The 23,584-nt window shown below is 36.7% G+C and overlaps 1 protein-coding gene across 5 annotated transcripts in view; it reads left to right on the top strand.

The window, feature by feature from the left end:
- The first annotated feature begins 913 nt into the window (after positions 1 to 913).
- ralgapa2 (Ral GTPase activating protein catalytic subunit alpha 2) overlaps positions 914 to 23,584 on the top strand; it is a 91,344-nt gene continuing 68,673 nt past the window's right edge. For all 5 annotated transcript variants that reach the window (XM_060879779.1, XM_060879782.1, XM_060879781.1 and 2 more), the window contains exons 1-3: positions 914 to 1,153; positions 20,791 to 20,901; positions 23,042 to 23,091. In XM_060879779.1, the coding sequence (XP_060735762.1) occupies positions 1,048 to 1,153; positions 20,791 to 20,901; positions 23,042 to 23,091 (267 nt within the window). In that variant the 5' untranslated portion in view covers positions 914 to 1,047. The remainder of the gene's footprint in view (positions 1,154 to 20,790; positions 20,902 to 23,041; positions 23,092 to 23,584) is intronic.

The following is a 23,584-nucleotide window of genomic DNA, read 5'->3' as shown; positions in this document are numbered from 1 at the left end:
ACTTTGTGCCAAACAGAGAAGCCTGATGCCTTTCAGCTGTGGCCAACCAGGAATCAGCATAGAAGAACTGAGAGGCTTAGGCCCAGATTGTGTGTGTGTGTGTGTGTGTGTGTGTGTGTGTGTGTGTGTGTGTGTGAAAGAGTGAGTGAGTGAGTGAGAGGCTGTGGATTAACTATTAATATGAATATTTTAGCCATTTAGCCAAATAAAATATGTCAGTATGGAAGCAAAACATGAAATAAACACACAGGCTGTACGTACAGTACGTGTGTATGTCATTAATCTTAGTTGCAATAGAGTGAATTTAGTTTAATTCTTTGACACCAGATGGCACTCTGGAGTATTTAACTCTTTGGCATCATACTTCTGGCATCATTTTACAGTGGTACCTATTTTGAATCCTAATTCAAACAATCCTAACAATGATAAAAATATAAGGGATAAAAATATTTTCTTGCAAGCACTCTACCCCTATTCATATTATCACATAACAACCATAATGACCCCTTTTACATCATTGTGAACTCACACTATGTAAACAGCAATATTACTTCATTTTACACCAAAAGTCCATCTAACTAACAAAAAGCCTGGGCATTACATACAACAGCATCAACAACCTTTTATTTATATAGGTTTTTATAAATCATTAAGACTTTTAATCAATCCAGTTGCTTAGGTAAATTATCTAGTAAAATAGTGGAGTGGTGTCCAGTTGTGCTGTTTTATTTGAGGGAAGCAGGGAAATAAAAATTGGCATGCAGTTACAGTGCAACCCTTCATTCTTATCTTATTATCTATTATCAGTAATATTATTGGATTGTATATAATTTGTACTATATGTGACAATGTTATAGGGGCGGGGTTAGAGGGCGGGGTCAGGGGCATGTCTTGCCATAGCGACGTCTGAGCGCTTCCGTGTTTACACACCGCGGAGAGGCGGCCGCTGGAATAACACAAGTCAAACGTTCAGCAGCTGGGAAAGTGGTGGCGTATAGGACACCGACTGAATGGTAAAAGGGCTCCAAAATTGACTTTTATACCGGAATGTTTACTCGAAGGGGTTATGGAGACGTCAAGAAATCTACACAGAAAGTTCTGGACCCAAAGAAGGATGTTTTAACCCGCTTGAAGCATCTCCGGTCACTCTTAGGTGAGCTTTGGTGCTGTGACAGACTGCGACTCACTGACAGGACCGTGTTTTAGCTTAGCAGGCTAGCTAGGTGGCTAGATGTGTGGACGAGTGAGCGAGAGAGCTAGCAAGCTAGCTAGCTGCATATATATGACAGCAATGAGTCGACGTGCCTTTTGTTTCCCTGAATGAAACGGTGTGGTAATCTAAAAGATGAAAAACAAGGATAACGCGACCTCTTGTCTAGCTTTGCATTAAGGGAGTGTGAATATGTTTGGTGTATATTGTGATTTTTTTTTTTGTATAACAGCCGGCCAAGTGGCGATGCTAGCCAGAGTCAGGTGTCATTTGGGTTTAATTGTTCTGGCGTTGCTGGCTAGCGTGCTAGCTGTGTAGCTAACTGTGCAGCGCACTCATTCAGTGAAATTAAAACCCCGCTGTTAATGTTAAATAGCCGTCTGTGAAAGTGAGAAAGGGCATGTTGGGGTAAATCCATTTTTTTCCCGTCCTTGTATATGGTCTGGCTTTGAGAGCAGCTTCAGTATTGTGTGGTAATCTGTAACAAAAAATCGGCTAAAGTTTATTAGGTCCTTCATTCAGATAATACCAGACAACATTAATTCACGCGAGCTGTTTTCATGTGATGAACTGACTATAAAAGCTAATGTAATACATCAGATCTGTTAATGCATAACCCTGAACACTGAGAGCACACAGATCCTTGCAAATCGTAATTACTTTACACATAGGTGTTGTTTGCTTTGCTACAATATCAGTTAAAGTATTCAAGTCTGATTAGAGTGATATATATAATGATGATGATAATAATAATATAAAGATGTTAAGGCAGATGGTGATCCATGGTGCAGAAGTTCCTTCTCAGATTGTACAGTTTGCTTCCTGTTGTGTTTTCCTGCTGAGCCACACGACCAGAAGCAGTCAAACTGTCCTGCTGACAAGCTAAACAAATCTGCTTTTTATTGCTGCCTCAAACATGTTTAATGTCCTACAAACACAGTCATTCTGAGTGCCTTTTTTTTTTTTTAGTGCCTTTGTTGTATTATGTAAGTTTAAATACACGTTCACTTTGGCATTTGCTATTCCTAGGTTTTGTCCACCTCTTCACTAAACCTGTGTTTGTACCTCATGACTGCTTTTGATATAAATAAATTCGCCTTGTATTTCTGTATGCACCAGAATCGAAAACTTCAAATCACATTCACCTTAACTTAAATAACGAACACATGCATTTTTTTCAGGACATTTGATCATTTATACAACAAGATAATTAAAAGAGCCCTTCTCATGTACAAGATAAAGTGATGATGGCAAATAAGTCAGTCTTGTACTAATTTATCCAGTGTGTTTGTATGCGCTTTGATAATACAGTTACTGGGGATAAACTCTGGTCTACATGAATCAGTCAATATTTGGTTTTCTTTCTACATTTTACGTTATCACATCTACATACATGCCTGTAGTGTGCTTTGCAGTGTGCTGTGGCAATTTTTTATTTGTTTATTTTTCCATAAATCGTTATCCTGGACTTAATTTAGTGCCATATATTTATTTGGGAGAGGGGGGCACGGTGGCTTAGTGGTTAGCACGTTCGCCTCACACCTCCAGGGTTGGGGGTTCGATTCCCACCTCCACCTTGTGTGTGTGGAGTTTGCATGTTCTCCCCGTGCCTCGGGGGTTTCCTCCGGGTACTCCGGTTTCCTCCCCCGGTCCAAAGACATGCATGTTAGGTTGATTGGCATCTCTGGAAAATTGTCCGTAGTGTGTGATTGCGTGAGTGAATGAGAGTGTGTGTGTGTGTGCCCTGTGATGGGTTGGCACTCCTTCCAGGGTGTATCCTGCCTTGATGCCCGATGACGCCTGAGATAGGCACAGGCTCCCCGTGACCCGAGGTAGTTCGGATAAGCGGTAGAAAATGAATGAATGAATTTATTTGGGAGAGTTTTTATTTTGCAGGTTTAGTGCTAAATAAAACCTGTGCTGCTGGATATGCTTGCACACATGCACAGATTTTTCACAAAAGAAATATATTAGATTAAAACCATACATACTGTACACTATACACTCAGATTGTTGATCTAAAATCCAGATCTAGTTTTAAAAATCTGATTAAGGCTTTAATATATGTAATGCAGTTCATTCTTTCACTTTTTGACATGGCAAAATTTTACTGTTCAAACTCTTATTCTGACTAATATTTGTTAGGGTTGTTTGGGGCTTTGGGTCATAATAAGGATTAAAGAATACCTTTCGAAACAATGGCTAGGTTACATGAGGCCATATGTTTTTGTGCATGCAGATTTGATAAATGGAAGGCACAATTTTTACTTTATTTAATTCATTAATTTATTTTGTAATTTTTATAATTAGTTTTGTGCCTCAGCATGCGTACCTAAGTTCTTCCACACCTGATGCACAGCTAGGTCTGTAAAGCCCACATCATGGGTGCCAGATCTGCTCATGAGCTTCAGTTCACAATTCAACAATTGTACAGATAAAATCCAGGAAAAAAATGCAGGTGTGAAAATGACCTATGGCTAAGTTATGGTTGTGGTGAAAGATGCTGTATCCATACCTGGCTTTATTAATTCTACGCCTCTGATGATTGAGGCAGTGGAAAGATGCACATGGTTTCAGCAGGTTCAGTGCCTGTAAGTGATGAGAGCTCTTCTCTACAGCTTACGTTCTGTCTTCAAACGCTGAAGCACATTTTCTAGCCTATACATACCTGCAGTACACTCTAACTCGAAATAAAGGATATGTCTCTGAAGATAAGTAGGTGGCATTTTTAGGTAATGAAGAACGTTGCAGTTGTCCTGACGGTGTGTTCATGTCAAAGTATTTTGTTCATGCATTAATCTGTTCATTTTCTAGTGTAGTTTTCTGTGTTGTTTAAGGTTTTAAACTGGTACAAAAACTGCTTTCAGACAAAGAATGTCTTATCAGTCTAAAGCTCAGATGCAACATGGGCAAGTTTCCCTTTGATAAAAACTTTGTGGCGTCAAAGCACATGATGTCTGGCAGCTCAATCTTAACATATTACGCTTATAGAAATGACACAGGCTTTTTCTTCATTTAAAAAAAAAAAAAGAATTTCATTATATATTTTGATTTTATTCAATAGGTTAGCCTAATTATGATTATTTATTACAGTGCTAGGAGACATTTGTCTATATTAAAGCCCAGTAGATCGTTTAAAAATTTTCAGACGCAGAAAATGTTTCAGGCAGAAGTCACTGGTCATGATGTCAAGGCATCTGTGTCCACTATTATGTGATTGATGAAACTGTGTCCACTATTATGTGATAGCGGATATGCACAAAATTGCAGCTACAACAAATTTTTACCTATGCAGTTGACTATCAATGTATTTTTTTTTCTTTTTCTTTTACTAAATTTGGTGTATGCGGTGTTGTCGCAGGTCGAGCAGTTTCCAGCTCAGCTTGTTGAAAGCAACTAAAAAGATTTGGCTATAGCTTTGCATGGCTATTTTTGCATGTGTTTTTAAGAAAGTATTGACCGATTAAGTCTCGGAAGGCTAATCATCTGATTACTTTAACTTTGTTGGATATAATTGGATGTAACAAGTATTAAGTGTATTTTTGAACAATCTGGATAACATGCCATGTTTAACACATGTTTAATGTATTTATTATTATTTTTGGTTTTGAAAGGCTTTTTTCATTTTCACTCCTCTGGATGTCTTGCTTTGGAGTACCAGATTCACCAGAATCACATTCAGATGGATATTTATCAGATAGTGTCTGTTTTTATGCATATTACTAAACAGTACATAAAAATTTTCAGTCAAACAGTGCTGTTGTTTACTAAAGAGAAGTGTAGAGTCATTGATGTGCTGAAATTTTCTCTAAGGAACTGTTTATTTTTGGAAGGAGTTTTGTATTGATTAGTAAGAACTAAGACAGTGTTCAGGAGAGAGGAGTGTACACTTTTTTGCTTACTCTGTGACGAGACAAGCTGTGCTTTTGTCAGACTAATGCTGCATTGTTTTACCTCAGTAGTGGAAAGTCGGAGCTCAGAGTGATGTCGTTTTTGACCTCTGTGTGTTTTAGCTGTAAAGAGGCTAAAACACAAAAATATCTTTTGTTGTAAAGCACACAGTGTATACGGTAAAACTCAGTTGAAAAAGAAGTTAAGTTTCTGCTATATTTGCTGTGAGCAGTCATGTTGGTTTGATGTCACTTGCTGGACTCAGAGGTGAGGAGACCATCTAGAGATCCTGAGTCGAATTACTGAGGTTCTTTGGTTTCTTTGGTGTTTCTTATAGTTGAAGGTTAGGGGTTATGACCTTAAGCTATGCTGTATTCAACTTAAGTAGAGAAAAAGGAGAGTCTGATGCGCAAATGACTTTATTACATCTGAGATAATGTAAGTGCTAATTTTTGCAGACATTCATTCATATTACATGAAACTATAAACAGTTAAATATTATAATTCTTGGCTTATTGTTGTGGTATAGCAGAACAACGCAGTATTTTTGTGTAACAGAACCTGTTATAGTATTCCTTTTTATTGCTTTCTGACATTTGGAATGGGTGGCTTGTCTGTGTTGACCTTGCTCATAACATTGTCGGGTTTTTTCAGTGTTAGTTTGTGTGTCTGTGCCAATTGATAAAATTTCTCCTCAGTAAATTTTGACCTTAAAACTAATTAAACATTACTGTGGATTGATTCTGCAAATCAGTGCTGACCATCATGAATATTGTGGTAGTCACAAGACACAACAGTTTATATATATATATATATATATATATATATATATATATATAATTTTTTTTTATTTATCATGTATTTTAAAAAAGTGATTATTTATTTATTTACTTTAATTTTATTTATTTTATTAAAGGTCTTGTGTTTGGCTGTATTCATGCTTGTTGTATCAGTGTGTGTTCTGCTGAAACCTGGTTCAATGTCAAGTCTAGTAATCAGCGCTCACAGACGGCTCCACGGCCATCGTATCTCACCATGTTGTTTTTGTCCGTATGCATCACGCTAGATAAGACAGGTCTGTTTAACCTTTTAGGTTCTACATTTCACTCTTGCACCACTCCAGACTTACAGAGTGCTGCGCTTTCATAATACTGAGGATTTCCTCCCATTGGCTGCTTCCTGTACAGATAGGAAGTGAGGATGAGTGATGGGGTGTTGGATGTTAAGACCTCCTTTCCCTTTTTCTTTTCTTTCTACATTCACATGTCATTAATTTCCTTGACCCTTGTGCTGCCCTTTTTTGTTTTGCTTTTAAAAATCACATTCGCAGCATGAATGTAAGTATTATGCCTTGTTTTCTGTAATTATAGTTACATGAAGCTTGACAGTTGTAGTTCTCATGATTAATGTGTGTGTATACACCCAGGGGTTAGATTTTGCTCCACCTTTTTAAGATATTGGTTGGGGTGGGTAAGTAAGTGTGTTTGTGTGTGTGTGTGTGTGTGTCGTCGCACTCAGTTGGGCTTGGCTGCATTTGGTAATTACTGGAGCACCTGATCACACACAGCCTGTCTACCTCACCCTTCTGTTATGGGAACAAGGACAACAGCGAGCACAACATTTTGTTTCCAGTGTACAGCTGGGGTGTGTGTGTGTGTGTGTGTGTGTGTGTGTGTGTGTGTAAATTGTTATGCTTTTGCTGAGACATGACAATTCTGTCTGTTTAAATTGACTTGAAATTACTTTCTTGATTGCAATGAAACTCCTAGATTCAGGTAGTAAACAGCAGATGAAGTGTGTGCAAGAGCTTAGTAGCTGTGCATGTATGAGTCCAGGCTTACACTGTACCATCCTGTATGATTTTGATGCTATCACTTATGAATCATATGGTGCTTGTTGCAGTGTGGGAGAGTAACGTCCAATAAATGTGTTTGCCCAAGCTGTTAGATGATTTCAGATGTCAGAGAATGAAATAATGTAGTGTGTGCATTCTGGGTCAGATTCTGATTCACAAGTCTAGTGCAGTTTTCTGTTGCTTTTTTGAACGACACGCTGCGCTAACACATTAGCACCAGCAGTTAAAGCCAATCTGTGACTTTGCAATCATTAACGCTGTGTTGTTCTCCAATCCTTCTGATTATGTCAGGGGGTCATGTGGACTCTGCCATAGCGACTGACTTTATACTTTCATTGAAATAAATTTTATTATTATTATTATTATTATTATTATTATTATTATTATAGAATGAAACAACATGACCAGGTTAATACAAAAATGTTTTATCTGTTTTATGAGTTTGTTTGTTTGTTTTTTGCTCACAGTCTACATTAAGAATATATATATATATATATATATATATATATATATATATTTTTTTTTTTTAATAAAATTTTCGATAATGGTAAATAGCCCTGCTATATAATTGTTGGATATTTATCCTATGTAGAAAAAACAGCCTTTATTTGCTGCAGAGTGAGGGCCTTGTTGAGGGCAACATCGGGAAAGTGACAGCACTGGTGCTTGAAGCGCCAAAACGTTTGATTAGTAACTCCGGAGCCTTAACCATTTGAGCCACCATTTGCCCTTGGCTTGTATGGCATTTATTTAACCCCACACATGATTTACTATTTGAAATCAATCATGATAAATGATTTCCAGGAGAGTAGGGAAGGGTGGAATATTCTCAGATGTGCAGTCAGGAGCTGCCAGCTAGAAGTGACATTGTAAAATCTCAGCTGGATTATAAGGTTTTAGGTGATTCTACAGTAGAACTTCTTTTTTTCCAATGTCCACATGGCCAAAAGCAAGGCTTCCATGTGGTGTTGGTTAATGTTGGAGAATTCAGAATATCTGTGCAAATCATTTAACACTTGCATGTCGATTGAGGGGTGGATTAGTGCTAAACTCAGGTTTCTCACACCTCTAGGGTTGAGGGTTAAATTTCTGCAGTGTGTTCATGAAGTTTGCATGCTTTCCCTGAGCTTTGGGGGTTTCCTCCAGGTACTCCGGTTTCCTTCCACAAATCTAAGACATGTGCTGTAGTGTGTGAACAGGGTTAGTGTGTGTGATTGTGCCCTTTTGATCCGAGTCCCCTGGGATAGACTCCATGATCCCTGCTACCCTGTGTACAGTATTTTTAGGTTTTTAATTAAACTAATGCACAATGTTAAATTCAGACCTATACAGAATATATAAAGGTAGAAATGACCTTTTTATTATAATCACACAAATCTAGTGTAAAGACACCATGAACTGTCTGTCTTTATCAGAAGTAAATGAGTGACAAGAGCTGTATTCACATTCACTTAAAAATAATGCATGCAGCCCCATTTTTTTCTCATTGTTTGTTGAGCTGATGAAAGTAAATGCGACTTGGTCAGAACTCCTCATTTATGACCTCCTTGACAATAACGTGGGAAAACACTAAGCTGTAATGTTTACATTTACCTCCTCAAAACAGCAAAGTGCATATTCTTTGTTATAGATTATAAAAACTTATGTCTATATGTTGATTCATCTTAAGCGAATACAAATATCAGCACTAAATCCTTTAATAGGTGACATGCAAAATTGATTTGACATCACTTACTGAAATAAGGTTTGAGGGAAGCTTCCTAAGATTCCATGAATTGCTAACTCAAATCTCACCAAGAAGAAAAGCATCTACAGTAAAAGAACCAGGGGTCAGTAATTGAGCAGAGGTCCCAGTGTCTTTCATATGCTTATGGTGCATGTAGGCCATTTTGGAAACCTCATGTTTATGCACATGTACAAAACATAATTCCGAGTAGGGAACCTCTGGATTTGGGATTTGTGGGTGTCTCAGTAAGGAAACATGGTGGAATCAGTGGATTCAATGTCTGTACTTTGTTAAAAAGATGTATTCTCTCTCAAACTCAAAGACTTACTTCAAGACGAAGCTCTGTGTTGTTTTATGTAGAACCATGATCCTGGAGAAACGTGGTTTCATTTCAAGGTTCAAGGTTCTTTATTGTCAATGCCACCATATGTGCAGACATACAGAGGAATCGTAATATTGTTTCTCTTTTCTCTTATCAAGTGTTTATATTGGCAATGCGATATAGAGAGTTTGTGTAAGAATATCAGCAGTTGGTGCTGTACAGGAACAGATTTGTATGGAGATAACAGCAGTGTACTAGACATATAAATAGACATATATAAACTGGGTGAATATAAATCTCATAAATCTGAATGAAACGGTTGAAATGACAATTAAAGCTACTTGACTTGATTTGTTAAGTGATTTGATAAATCACTTGATGTGCACATTAACCAAATTTGCTATATTTTGTTTTGTATAATAGAAGGTAGACCTCGGTCTTGCTCTGAGTAAAGTTACTTGAACGCACCCGACATTGTAATTACGACTTCCCAACTTCCCATAAATGGGAACTCCTCATGAGGACCTGAAAGCTGTTACTCTGTGTCTACTGTGAAGTTCAGTCAGAGCCTCTGCATCACCGCTGCCTGTTTGTCATTTTCAGACGGAGGTAATTATTAATGGTATTGACATTTAACACTGGCTAGTCGCTCAGCATGAGAAGCTACACCATGAGGCACTTTCACTGTGAGCACCTTTGTAATGTGATTGCCACCTCCATTGTGGGTTTAGTTATAGATGCTGTGTCTCTCATCCAAGCTTAAGAGGGAAAGGAACGGAGGCACTCTTATAGTCTTATAGTCTTACAGCAGCTGGCAAAGATGTGGACTATTAAGACAGCTCATTCGTTTTGAAAAATGAAAAGCATTGTGGTGTTGCAGTACATACTCAGCATTCAAAACTGTTTGCAACTGATCAACATCCTGATGCACTAAATACTTACTTTGTATTATTTTTGTAACTTTATACTTATGTCAAACATTGAAAAGTTTATTGTAATGTCTAACATTTGATTTCGCTTTGTTAGCATGTAAAATAAACTTTTTAGAAAGACCTCTGCAGTATATGTTGTTTTAATATGTTATTGTGAAGGTCTGTTCACCTGTTTCATTCAGCCTATCTACAGCTCTGAGTATTTCCATCACATTTGCATTTTCATTTGAATGTCTGGCTTGTCAATGCAAATGACCAAATGACCTGTTAGAAAAAAAGAGGCTCCATCACATGTTTCTTTGTTTCTGTGTAAAAGTATTACAGGCTGAATTTTATCTCTATCAGGTGAGATGTTTTCTTTCTCAAACTCAAATTGGAAAAACAGACTTTAATTTTGTTAGCCATGTCTGCAAAGGGAATTGTGCACTGTATAAAACATGTGCACTGTATAAAACATGTGTATATAATTACTTCAAACATATCGTTGCAATGCTTCAAAATAAGAAGCTGAAGTTAATACTAAACCAACCGAACCAATCAAAATATTCCTAAGAAATAGGGGAGGAAGTGATAAGTGACAGTAAAATGCTCATTACATAAAGGTTATTTAAACACAGGATGGTGTTTGTTGATTAGGTGTGTTTGTCATGCCATAGTGTTAGCTGAAACACCACAACCCATAATCCTCAGCCTCCCCTCCCATAAAAGCCCCAGCAAAATGACCCAAATCACTCAGCCTAGTGATTGTGTAATGTAAATAAACCAGCTATATTTTAGAGTGCCATGAGAATTTCACTCTAATGCTAGTTTCACAAATGTTAACTGATTCAAGGGCACACGCTTCTGTAAGTGCGACTACAATAAAACAGCCTTGTGTTGTTTACAATGCAGACCTCCACAATATCACTTACTCTCGTTCGAGTATCAGTACTGAATAATGTATACAGGGCGCAGAGCTACAGCTTTGTATCTTTGTTAGATAGCTTACAAGGCCTACATGTTTAAAAAGCTGTATTTTTTTCAAGTTTAGGGTGAAATTTACATAGTATTTCTATATTGCATGTTTATTTTAGAGGTATCTAATTTGAGGAAAAAAAAAGGTGCATCCCAAATTGTATACTTAAGCCTTACCCTACACCATATTGTAGTATAAATAGAGTGACTGTTATTACTTTATTTGCATACTAACATTCATACACTAGACACGACAGTGCAGAGTATACGTGTATAGTGTGCATTACATTATTTGGGACATAGCTCTAGACTACAGGAGCTTTTATCGAGCTTTTGCATGTGTGACTTCTTTTCTCTGCTCTGTTATTGTTCTTTTAACAGTCTTGTTTTTCTCTTGAGTTTGTCTAAACAGTACAATTAAATCATTCATCGAAAAAGGTGCAGCAACTGTCATTAATGTCGCTGTTGTCTCTGATGCTCACTCATTCTGCTCACTCTTAAGAGAAGGGGTTGGGCAGCTAGAGTTTAGAAAGAATATTTTTATCTTGTTCTTTTCTAAATGTTAATGTTTTAGATTTTGTATATGGTTAAAACAAATTTGATCCTAAAGTATCCTATCTAAAGCATTGAAAATGATGAACTGTCACTTATGAGCCATGCAAAGTTAAAGTTTTCAAGGTGAAATGCCCTCTCGTTTTGTTGAGCACTGTTTATTTTATTTATTATTTTTACTATTTATTGAAATTGACCAGAGAATGAACATGGTCTGTCTGTACGACTCTGTGCTCTTCAGGTGTGATATTTTCAGGCCCATTGTGAAAAGGTCTGAGGTGGTGCAGTACCAGTTAGGTGGCATTCAGAAGCTGTAAGGAGTGCCATATCTGATGTTCTCGTTATAACGACAGCTTTTATTATGGCTAGAGAATAGGCAGAGCATTAGCAGGATAGGGAGTGGTGTAGAGTGATCAGGCCTGTTCCCAGATAACATTTTAAATGCAATGCCTATCGTCACCTTCTGTTATGCTAAGCAGCTAAAATATCTTAGGCCAGTTAGATGTAAAAGGTATTTGGATATTTGTTGTCTCTTACATGGGTACGAGAGGTATGAGTTTTAACTCCAGCTTAAAGGACTTTGTCATGTCTTCCATGGTAAAATTGTAGGACCATTACATTTTCCCATTACTTTATAGTTTATAGATCAAATCTGCTCATGGTAATGTTCTACGAGTTTGTTGATATTAGCAGAACAGCTAGTTAGTGTTAGTGCACATATGTGATTGTGGCATAATTTACTGGAACAGAGTAGAGATTTAAACCTGAACTCAGGCTTAAGGCTCGCAGTCCAGTAACAAATATAACCTGAAATATCAATTCAAAGAATTGTTTGTAGTTCAACAAAATACTGAAGGTTAAATTGGGTCATACAGTGACAAAACCGGTACAAAACTGAAGACCAACAAGCTCAAGAGCATACAGAAACTACGTATGAGAAAGCACATGTGTAATTATGTGTTTAGTGTGTACACATTGAAATACACATAAGTTTGCCAGACATGTGGAGTGAGTGTAAATGTGTGTGTTAGTGTAAGGAGCTGACGTAGTAATCAGTAGTGCATGGTCCTGGTGGTTGTGTGCGCATGCCCACTGATGGAACAAATTTGAGCAAAATTTAACTTTACACAAATTTGGTGAGACTTCCTGCAGCAACTGCCACTGGGAGTGAAGACAGTAGAGAGCACATGATTTGCGGAAAAGGGCAAAAACTGCTTCTCTTTCATCTCACAGATAAATTGCTGAGTTTTATAAAGAAACGCTGATTCTTCTTCCTGAATGTTTCATTTTAGCAACAAGAAAACAGATTTGAATTGCTAGTTACTTCTAACACTGATATTATTACTTTACATGACCGTGAAGACACTTTCCAGGCCTCAGCCACTGATACAATGTGTGACGTGGTACAGGATGTCACTCTGAGCCAAAAATATCAAACAAACCAATACCAACCGTTCATGGGTTCTTAAAGAGTCTGTATATAGATGTTAACGAGATGATTTTGAAAAGACAATTAATTTGCATGAGTGTATGTGTGTCTGTGAGTGTATGTGTGTCTGTGAGAGTGTGTGTATGACTGTATGTGTGTCTGTGAGTGTGTGAGTGTATGTGTGTGTGTCTGTGGGTGTATGTGTGTGTGTGTCTGTGAGTGTGTGTGTGTGTCTGTCTGTGTGTATGTCTGTCTGTGTCTGTCTGTGAGTGTGTGTGTCTGTCTGTGAGTGTGTGTCTGTCTGTCTGCGAGTGAGTCTGTCTGTGTCTGTCTGTGTCTGTCTGTGAGTGTCTGTGAGTGTCTGTGTCTGTCTGTGAGTGTCTGTGAGTGTCTGTGTCTGTCTGTGTCTGTCTGTGTCTGTCTGTGTTTGTCTGTGTCTGTCTGTGTGTGTGTGTGTGTGTGTCTGTCTGTCTGTCTGTGAGTGTGACTATGTGAGTATGTGTTTGTGCATGCGGGAGTGCGAGTGTGTGCGCACGCGCTTGTGTGTGTGTGTGTGGGGCACAGCTGAATGAGTAGATTATTGTATAGTAAAAGTGTTAAGATAGATATTTTGCGTAACTCTGCACCACAAGTTTAAACATCGCTCATACCAAAAGAGCTGTGTTTTTATGACTGTCACTAGCAAGTGTGGGTTATTTTTTCTTTTTCAGCTTATTGAACCTACTTATCGTCCTCCAGGCGACTCAGTGATCTGTCCAGTTCTGCTCCAGGTGCCACAGTAATGAACAGTTGCATAGAACAGAGCAGAACATCACGACTTTCCTCTTTTACACCTGTAGCATGCTGATTAGGAAGCTGCAAGTCATGTCACTACTTAACCAAGGCATGACAGAGCTGTTATTGTTCTCAAGGAGAAAGTGCAAATCAAGCCTGATCTTCCTGCTTTTACATTCATGCTTGTTAGTGTCCTGAATAATTCATTATCAAGTATTTTTTGTAGTCAAGCTTTGTCATTTTTACATTACAGTCAAGTGTTGAGTGAAATACAGTTCTCCTGCATTTAGACAACAATAATAAAAAACAATAGTTATAGAAAATAAGCCTTACAAAGCAGCAGCATCTAAACACTCAATTTCTTTTTTTTTTTGTCAGTACAAATTAAACTGTGTAATGTGTAAATTATTTCAGGGAAAATGCAAGATCACATGACTTAACAACATTTGCAAGAAAATCATCAAACATCTTATAATAGTATAACAAAATGAGTGCCAGAACTGTCTTACAGATTATTTGCTGGTATCGGAACTTGTTTGTTGAGGTGTGTGTGCATACGTAATTAATACCAGTTTCCTCTTCTGACTAATTCACAAGGAGACAATATCAAAATTGTATTTAAATTTTAGTTTTCTCTTTGCAGGGAAATATTTTTTTCTCCGTTTCCTATTTTAAATCACACTAGTGAAAGTTAAACCCAGTACACAAGCACTAATGCTTTTCATTGGTAACCTGCAGAAAATGTGTTGAAGTGAATTTCACTTTCATAGCCATGTGGATGTCGTGCCGCACTGAAATGCAGTCACTTTTCAGTCAGAGCTGTACTTGTCTGCAAAAAAGGGAAGAAAGCCATAAAGCCTTTCCAGGTGTTTCTGTATTCCTTCTACATTGGATGATGAATCCCACTAATACATGCTAAATGTGTAAATATGAGTAAAAATATAAATAATCTTGCTGGCGGAACACAATGTTATTAAAGCACACAGATATTAGGCTGCCTGATATTCCTCAACCTTATTTGTTTTTAGATTTAGGAGAAATGTGAGAAAAGTTAAGCAAAAAAACTGTCATTAAAGAAAGATTAGGTTTGCACTTGTTCATTAATCTTCTGTAAGCATGTCATCACCGTCAGGTCACGCTGGATCTGGTGTTCCAGGATCGCAGGATATAAGACTGTGCACTGCAGGATCAGGATAACAATCAATAATTATAAAAACCTGATGAAATCCGGACATTTTAAAGGCCACCCAAGTGCTCAGGGACCCGGCTTACAGTGTGCAATGACTTTTCTGTTGATATTCAACAAGAAAATAAGCAAAAGAAAATCGTTTTTTAAGAACAATTTTTTTTAATGAAATAATTTTAAAGGCCAAATTTACTAAATATTTCTTTATATATTAAGAAGCATCCAAGTCATTTTTTCAGCTGCTTTACCCATACATTAAGTATGTGATCAGAGATGTGAACTATTTTTTCTGATCCAGTTAATGCTTCTAAACTGAACACTGGATGGAAAAACCACAGCTGTATTAAACGTCCACATCTGTTTGAAACTGAGCTGACATCTGAATCCTTATCATTTCACACTTTCAAACACAACTGGCTCTAAGTTTAGTGTGTAATTGTTGTTTTTTGTTTTTTTTTTAACAATCAGCATTTTTTCCTGCAGCATCAGCATCTCAACTGTTTCCCCAACAACTGGTTGAACACATTGCCTCAAGTCACGTATTCTACTGCTAAATAAGATAAGACAAGACAAGATATACCTTTATTCGTCCCTCAATGGGGAAATTTCACTGTTACAGCAGCCAAGAGTAATAAAATGCAAATATATAAAAAGAATGGAGACATAATATACAGTATGTACAAAACAAAATGGATAAAAGATGTATATTGCACATAGGTAATATTGCACATTTTTCAAAATTTCTGTTGAAGCAGCTTTGACTCTAATGTTTACCTTCTTGTGAACCTTCATACTGTTTTTCATGATTTCATTCATATCACACTATATCAGATTCAGAACAAGCAATTTGAATGAAATGCTAATTTCACATCTTTGGTGACACCAAGGCTACACTAACAGGGTCAGATTTGAATTATACTTGTTTTTGCTTTTCCTTTCATATTAAAAGCAACCACAAAAGTGATTTCAAAAAGTGGAGTAAAATAAGCGGTGAAACTTAGACTATAAGAGAGGGAATAGAAAGCAAGGCGGTGAGGAGAGGGGGAGAATGGGGGGGGCATGAGTGAGGGGTAAGAGAAAGATGAGAACATGAGAGAGAAGAGAAAGATATTAGCGGAGAGAGAGTGTGGGTAAAAATGAATGATGTAAACCAGCTTTTTGAATCGTCTGACAGTTCCAGTTACGCGGTTATCTGCATTATCGATTTGAAAATGGACATAAAATAAACGGCATGTTCGCTAGTGTGACAATAGAGGAATGTGTGTGCACGGGGCCCAGAGATAAACTGGCATCCCATCCAATGTATGTTCTTGCTTTGATCCCACTATTCCCACTGGAGAGGATCCTGGAGCTGTGTCATGATATCACTGCAACATTACTCTAGGAAATACAGTATAATGGAAAAGGCAGAAATTGGTCTAATAAACCATCATCTAGGGCACATATTTAAATACAGTTGATACAAATTCGATTTGCCTGGAGCATAGATTAAACTTATTTTGAACTAGAAATGCAAAATCTTAACTATGATGTCAGGAATAGGGTTGCAAAGGGGCAGAAAGCTTCCGGTAAATTTAATCTGGGGAATTTTGGAAATATTCGAAATTGGAAGCTTTATGGGAATTTATGGAAATTTATGGGAATTTGTGGGGATTATTTGGAAATATAGGGAAATTTATATAAACTATATCATATACAAACATAAACATTTTCTTTGGTCATAAGCAGACATGCATGCAAGGTAATACAAATTTTAAAAATGACATCTTGACTGATTTAATTGTAAGTAGACCTTTTAATTGATTCTTTCATTGAGTAGCACAAACGCATAATAAACATTATTATGCATGTAATAAACATAAACTTAATTGTAATAAACATTATTCTATAGAGGATTTTTTTTTATTTCAGGGGGAGTGAGTGTGTGGGGGAGGATCATCAAATTATCTGTGCATGTGGTCCTAATTTACTGCTTATTAAGAGTTAGTAAGGTAGTTATTAAGTTTAGGCATTGGGTACAATTAAGAATGTAGAAAACGTTAAGGCAGAATAAGGCATTAATATGTGCTTAATACGTACTACTAAATAGCCAATATTCTATTAATATTCCTGCTACTAAGCAATTAGTTAAATAAAATGTTACTGTGCATGTTATGGAAGAATGCAAGTACATGCAGTGGGTTTGGCCTCAATGGGCCTCCAGTAAGCAGTGTGCTGTGTGCAAGTGACCGAGGAATGCAGGGTACAAATTCAACTTAAATTGCATTAAATCTGGTTGATTTAAACAAAATTATGCTGCAAGATTTTTTAAAACTACATTTAAGTTCCCTGTTATAGGAAGTTAACTATAGATCTAGTTAACTATAGACTGTAGATCACTACATTTAAGTTCCCTGTTTTTTAATTCCCAGTTTATTTCCATATATTCCCGTTAATTCCCATGGAAAGTGTACAGCCTTGAAAATTCCTGGAATTTTGCAACCCTAGTCAGGAATCCTTTGTGCATTTCTTCTTTCCTCGCACATGTCGATATATTGCTTCCTGCACATCTTTGTTCCAGTTAAATGACTTTGTTAATAGCTGATATTCATTAAATTTGCTATTGCCTCCTACATCAAGAAGCAACCAAACTGAGGCTGGCAACTGTGTTTGAATTGTATCATTGGAGCAACACAGAATCTCTCTGTTTGTCTCCCGTTCATAAGGCAGCTGTATCAAGTTAATCCAGTCTACTGTTGAAAGCTTCTGCTCAAAACCCTGCAGTGTTCTTTCACCATGAAATGACTTGGAGAGGAAACATACGAGCTATTGCAATTAGAGCAATAGAACCCTCCTCATGAGCTAAGTGTTTAACGATGGATGTTTCTTCATCTCAGGAGGTTATCATTGCCAGCTCTCACCTCTCCATCTATAAACAATTCATATCTTTATTCCCTCTTTCTCTGAAGATATGGCTGCTGCTGCTGCTACTGGGCTCAGCATAATTTTCAGGAAGAATGTGAACACAATGAGGAGTGTTGAAACAGGAGCATGTGAGGTATTATGAAAAGAGCTCCACCCATTAGATTATTTCTGCTCTGCTGTTGGCGTGTCTGTCTGCTTCCTGTTCAGTGGTTTCGTTCTTGTTCTCAATTTATATTCAAGTTATAGTGTAGAATTCAGCGTCAGTTCAGCGATCGAGGTGTCTCAGTGATATCATTTTAAAAATGACTTTTATTTGCAGAGTAATTTGCTGGAGCTGAGTAATTGGCACTGAGATACCTGTAGTTGAGAATGAGAGAGACCTAAAATATGCCCATTGTCATTAAATGCAAATTTAAAAATAGGTTTTAAAACATTTACAATTTTTGCGCCTAGAAATAGCTTTCAGATTCTGTATCATATTCCTTTATTCACTGGGTGTCTTCCAAAGGTTGATTAGGTGGTATGTCCGTTGTATATTTCAGTCACCAGATCTATTTCTCATAATTATTTGCCATGTCTTCTCATTCCCTTGGAAATCAGGCCAGAGCTTATGCATCAGTTGGCTCATATTGTTGGAGCGTCGAGCAGTTAGTCTAGGCTTTGTGTGGACAATTGAACATATGCCTGCTGTTATTTCACAGTTTTCCACAAAGTGGTACAAATACACAAATGTTATAATAACAGTGTTTCTCACACATCAGTAATCTTTTTCATGGAGTGCAGGTATACTAAAAGACACGTAAGAAATGTAAACGTTGCATCTGGCTTATTCGTTTGAGTGATCAGAGTGATGCAGGGGGAAAGGAGAGAGAAAGAGATAGTGAGAAAGAAAGGGAGCGTGAGATTAGAAGGAGCAATTTATAGAGTAAGAGATGAAGGGGATGGAGAGGAGAAAAAGAGTTTTTTGGGAGAGAAAGATGATGAGAATATTAGAGAGAAAATGGATAATGGAACAGCAGCAGCAATAGCAAACTAATGAGAGAACAAAGACAGTAAAATAATCTTCTTTCCTGTTTGTGTTTGGATGTTTAGACCGAGAGTTTGGTTACTAGCCAGTAATATCCTAATGTAAGACAGTAAGAAACTGCAGTAGTCTGCTCATGTTCACACAAAAGGTACACTCTTTCAGAGGAGCTCCTAATGTTTGTGAATAGAAAGTTTATGGATAGCGTTATCACGTTAAGCACAAACCATCACTGACAAAAAATGGCTGGTCTCCTAGAATAGAACCAATAAAATGACAATTTCTGACTATTCCATACATACTTACTAACTATAGCCACACACAGGATACTAGATTATCCTTAATAAAAAATGCAATCAGTGGCAATGCTTATTATCTGAGAAAAATCTTTGATGGATTCAGGATGAGTTGGAAATCCTGTAATTGGAAGTCAAATCTCAAAAAAAAAAAAAAAAGCATCTGTGTTTGGGTCGATGGAAACATGGAAATAGACATTGTGCAGATCCACTGACATGAACCAGACTTGTGTTTGCACAGTAAGAGTTACATCTGCCAGCTTAACATCAGCAGACAAAGTGCTCTGAAGAACCAGTTCAACTCACTTATAGATATTCTAAATATAGCATTGAGTGGAATCCCCTGTACTTCTTCTGAGCAGGAAAGTGCATTTAGTAGAAGTCTTTTGTGGGATCTACAATCTGCGATGCCAATCATATGCCTCTGTCCAAGAAGGAACAGAAATGCATTGCATTTCACATTTGTATACTAGTGCGATTGCTGCACTATGTTATAGAGGCAGTAGCTGTCATTAGAGTCAACAGTATAGTATAGTCAGCATTTTTCTCATTTTATGTCTGAGGCACACCAGTGGTACATTGATCTTTTTAGTGTGATTTAGCGTTTAGATGGTCATCGTTATCGTGCTGAGTTGTTGAGGCCGGCACATCCTTAGGTTTTCTGATCAAGCGTTTGCACTATTAAACATTTAACATCCACACCCTTGCTCATGGTTCCAGATCTCATCAGTCTGTTCAGGTTCAGATAATAGCAGGCTGCACAACATTGTCCATTGTGTACTCTACATGCTCAGGCAACGTTTCTGCGATTCATTTTAATCCTTTGCTGTACAAAGGGATCAGGCACAGCAAACAACAAATACTTTAGATTCAGTTTGTGTTTTCCACCGCTGTGACAAACATAAGAATAATTAATAATAATAAATACATTAAAAGAAAAAAAAAAAACAAAGACTTCCTGGCTCTGGTTCAACCAGCTGCAATTTGCTTTAGATTATTCAAAAGTAACACGACTTTTCTTATTGCAGTTTAGAAAAGTGTTTTGTTCTATTCTAACACTGCTGTGACAAAGAAATAGGAATAACATTTATTCATTTTTGTAGTGTTTTTCATTTGAACACATTTATTCTTACAGATTGAACATCCTTTACGCCGGGTTTTTTTATCCTACTTAGTAAGAGTATGTCTTAGCAGATCACAACACAGGGGAGATTATATAGTGGGATTAATATTTGTAGAGAACTTTCACAAAGCTTTTATCTTCATCTTTAGAGCTTTTCTTAATGGTCCTGAGAAGATCGTGTTCGGTTGATGGATAACGATGTAGACTAAACCATTAAATAGTATTAGTGTTATTTTATCGGATTTTCTAGGGTTAGGCTTAGTGTCAAGTTGTGTAAGTTAGGACTTCAAGAACACATTATTGAGCAGGGGATAACTTCACTTGGATATTAGCTGCAAAACATTCGATTAATTTCAACACATGGTTTTTTATATAGCAAGTAAAAATTTGATGACATGAAGACGCTTTGAGAGGAATCAGACTCAAAATGGAACTCATCCTTACCTGACCGATACTGGATTTGTGCAATTATGGGTCATTACTCTTCCAGTATACTATACAGTCATGCATTGCTATGTGTGTTGAAAGAATCAGGGTTGTTTTTTATCTCCTCAGTGTGTATATCTTGTGACTGTTTGCATAACCATTTGTTCTCTTCTATTTTTTTTACAGATTTCACTGAAAGGCAAGAACTGAAGACGTTTTTCGAGACCAACTGCTCACAGATTTTTTTTATCTTCTATGAAAATTTTGTTACACTGGAAAGTAACTTGAAACAAAAAGGTAAGTTTTGTGTTAACATCATTTGAATGTCTTTTGTGCTTTCAACAGCTTAGCTGTCTGCTGCATGTTGCATTTAGATGTGCAATTTAGTAGGCATTTCAGCATCATGTTACAGACCTAGAAAGCTTTTATCTGATCTGGAGCATCATATCAGTCCAAAATATCAGATGTTACAAGGAACTCTTATTCGTAGAAAATACAGAACAGATCTATGGAATTGATCAAACATGAAAGTAATAAGACATCAGAAACATAATGTTGAGGCGTTAACTGTAGTATACACTTACTTACTTACTTACTTACTTACTTTATTAGGAACACCATAGTAATACAGTATTTGTGAGGGCATCCCTTTTCTTTCATAACGGCATCAATTCTTCACGGCATTCATGGATTCCACAAGATTTTCTTTTTCTACCACATCCCAAAGGTGTTCTACTGGATTTAGATCTGGTGACTGAAACCCACTGAAGAACCCTGAACCCATTGCTATGTTCATGAAACAAGTTCCTTATAAAGTGCTCAGTGAGTAAATGTTCAGTATTTACTCATGTAGATGTGTGAGTTTGTAGGGTGTTATACCAGAAAAATAACAATGGCTTAAATCTTTATTTTAAAAAATGAAAACGGATAATAATTAACTCTGGACTTGCACAGCACAATGCCACTTTATACACTATATACTGTACACTATTTACACACCATACTGCACATGGACACCTTAAGGACAATCTTTTGAAAACCATACAGATTTATGTATATGTATATTTATGTATATGTATATACATTATTTTTCCACTTATATTTTCATATTTTATATAGTGTATATTTTTTTTATTTATCTATCTCCTTTTGTTTGTTTTTTTTTTTTGTTTTTTTTATCCTAAATTGCATTCCTTTTTTTATGCTTGTATACCGGACAGATGCAAAAAGAATTTCACTGCATGTCGTACCCTGTATGTATGTGAATGTGTCAAATAGAATTTGATTTGATTTGATTTGATAATTTGTGCTGAAATTATGTGTAATCCATGTAATGTTTAATGCAGGAAATGTCCTGCTTAGTGTACTACACTGTTTGCATCAGTCTGCCGATCACTCTAAATGACAAGCAAGGCTTTAAACATGTAAACCAATGTGAGCTTATAAATGATTGAAACTCTTACTCTCCCTGTTTGCAAAAGCTTAGTTATGACATAACTGTCAGGAAATACGCTCAGCCCAGCTAGAAGCCATGAGTTCCCTTATTTGAGCTTAATAATACTTTTTGTTTTTTTGAGTCATCTCATCACAGACTCCATCCTTAAGTTGATAAAGACAGTGTATTATAACAGATTCAGAAATATTGTCCAGCTGTCACTATCTTCCTAATAAAGCAGCAGATACAGATATAATGTAATTTTCCAGTTCAGCTTTTGTGAATGAACATTAGGACGTATAACTGCGTAACATTTTTAGTTTAAACATTTATGTTATTGAGGAATGCTGTATTATTCATGCATAGACATTCATGCTGTGGAACATCCTTAAAACAAGTTAGTCATCAACAGCAGTTCCCTTTCCAGCCTGTCCCAAAATGAATGAATCAATCAGTCAATCCAATTAAAAAAACTAACAGCTGCTTGTGTTAAGGAAGTTAAAGGTTTTTGCATGGTGGAGAATTTACTGACTGTATACAGCACTGACATCCATGACTTCTGCCATAAATGTTAAACAAACGTCTCCTTACAGAGAACTTAACCATGCCATTCTTCATTAAATAACAAAAGTTTGTATATTAGTCCTTTTATAATAAATAGAAAACACATTCACTAAACAGTTTACATTTACTTTTACTCCAGAACTAATAACGTATTTACAACGCATGAATAAAAAGCTATGATTTCTTTTGCACGGTCATCAGAGCTGGTCTTAGGAAAAAAAACTAATCAGCACCTTCTGACCAATCACAGTAGAGAATTCTATGTGTATTAAAAAACAATACTTAATTCTTTTATGTCCTGCAAAAGTCTAAATTAAGGTTGTTCATACATAAAAAACAAGTGTGTGTGTGTGTATATAATATATATATATCATCTTGTTCATACATTTCATTCAACAAGAGCTTTTTTTTTACAAAAGTATTTTTTTTTCCTTTCAGGGAACAAATCTCAGAGGGAGGAGCTGGACTCCATCCTTTTTATTTTTGAAGTAAGTATTTTTCATGTCGTTCTTGCTGCCGTTCTTGCTGCATTATTGTTGAAGTACCATAAGCCATGACTTTTATACCGTTTGGACTTTCTGTTTTGTAGTTTATTATGTATTCCTTCTCATAAAACCTTAAGAGAAATGAATATTGTGCATGTCAATATTATAAACAGTGACTATATGCTTGACTAAATGATAACGCTCTACATTTGTTTTGGGGTTATGATAAACAGTGTCTGACACTAGTCTGTTCTCATCATATGTCTAGCCTGACATGTTATGATGTGTCTAACCAGGTTTATATTGTTTTTAGCTTTTCAGTTTTATATGAGCAAATTTTTTTCGGAGACATTCGAACACTTTGTCTGGATAAATACACAGTTTCTCCCTTAGGCAGCAAAGGAAGTCTAAAAACTGAAAACACATTGTTCTGTCTGCTAGCTATGTTTGTAAAGGCACGATTAGCTGTTTGTCCATTCAGGTATTGTGGAGGTGT

Source organism: Tachysurus vachellii, chromosome 10, assembly GCF_030014155.1.
Source record: "Tachysurus vachellii isolate PV-2020 chromosome 10, HZAU_Pvac_v1, whole genome shotgun sequence".
In the NCBI taxonomy this organism is placed as follows: domain Eukaryota; kingdom Metazoa; phylum Chordata; class Actinopteri; order Siluriformes; family Bagridae; genus Tachysurus; species Tachysurus vachellii.
This window is presented reverse-complemented; position numbering and strand designations above follow the sequence as displayed.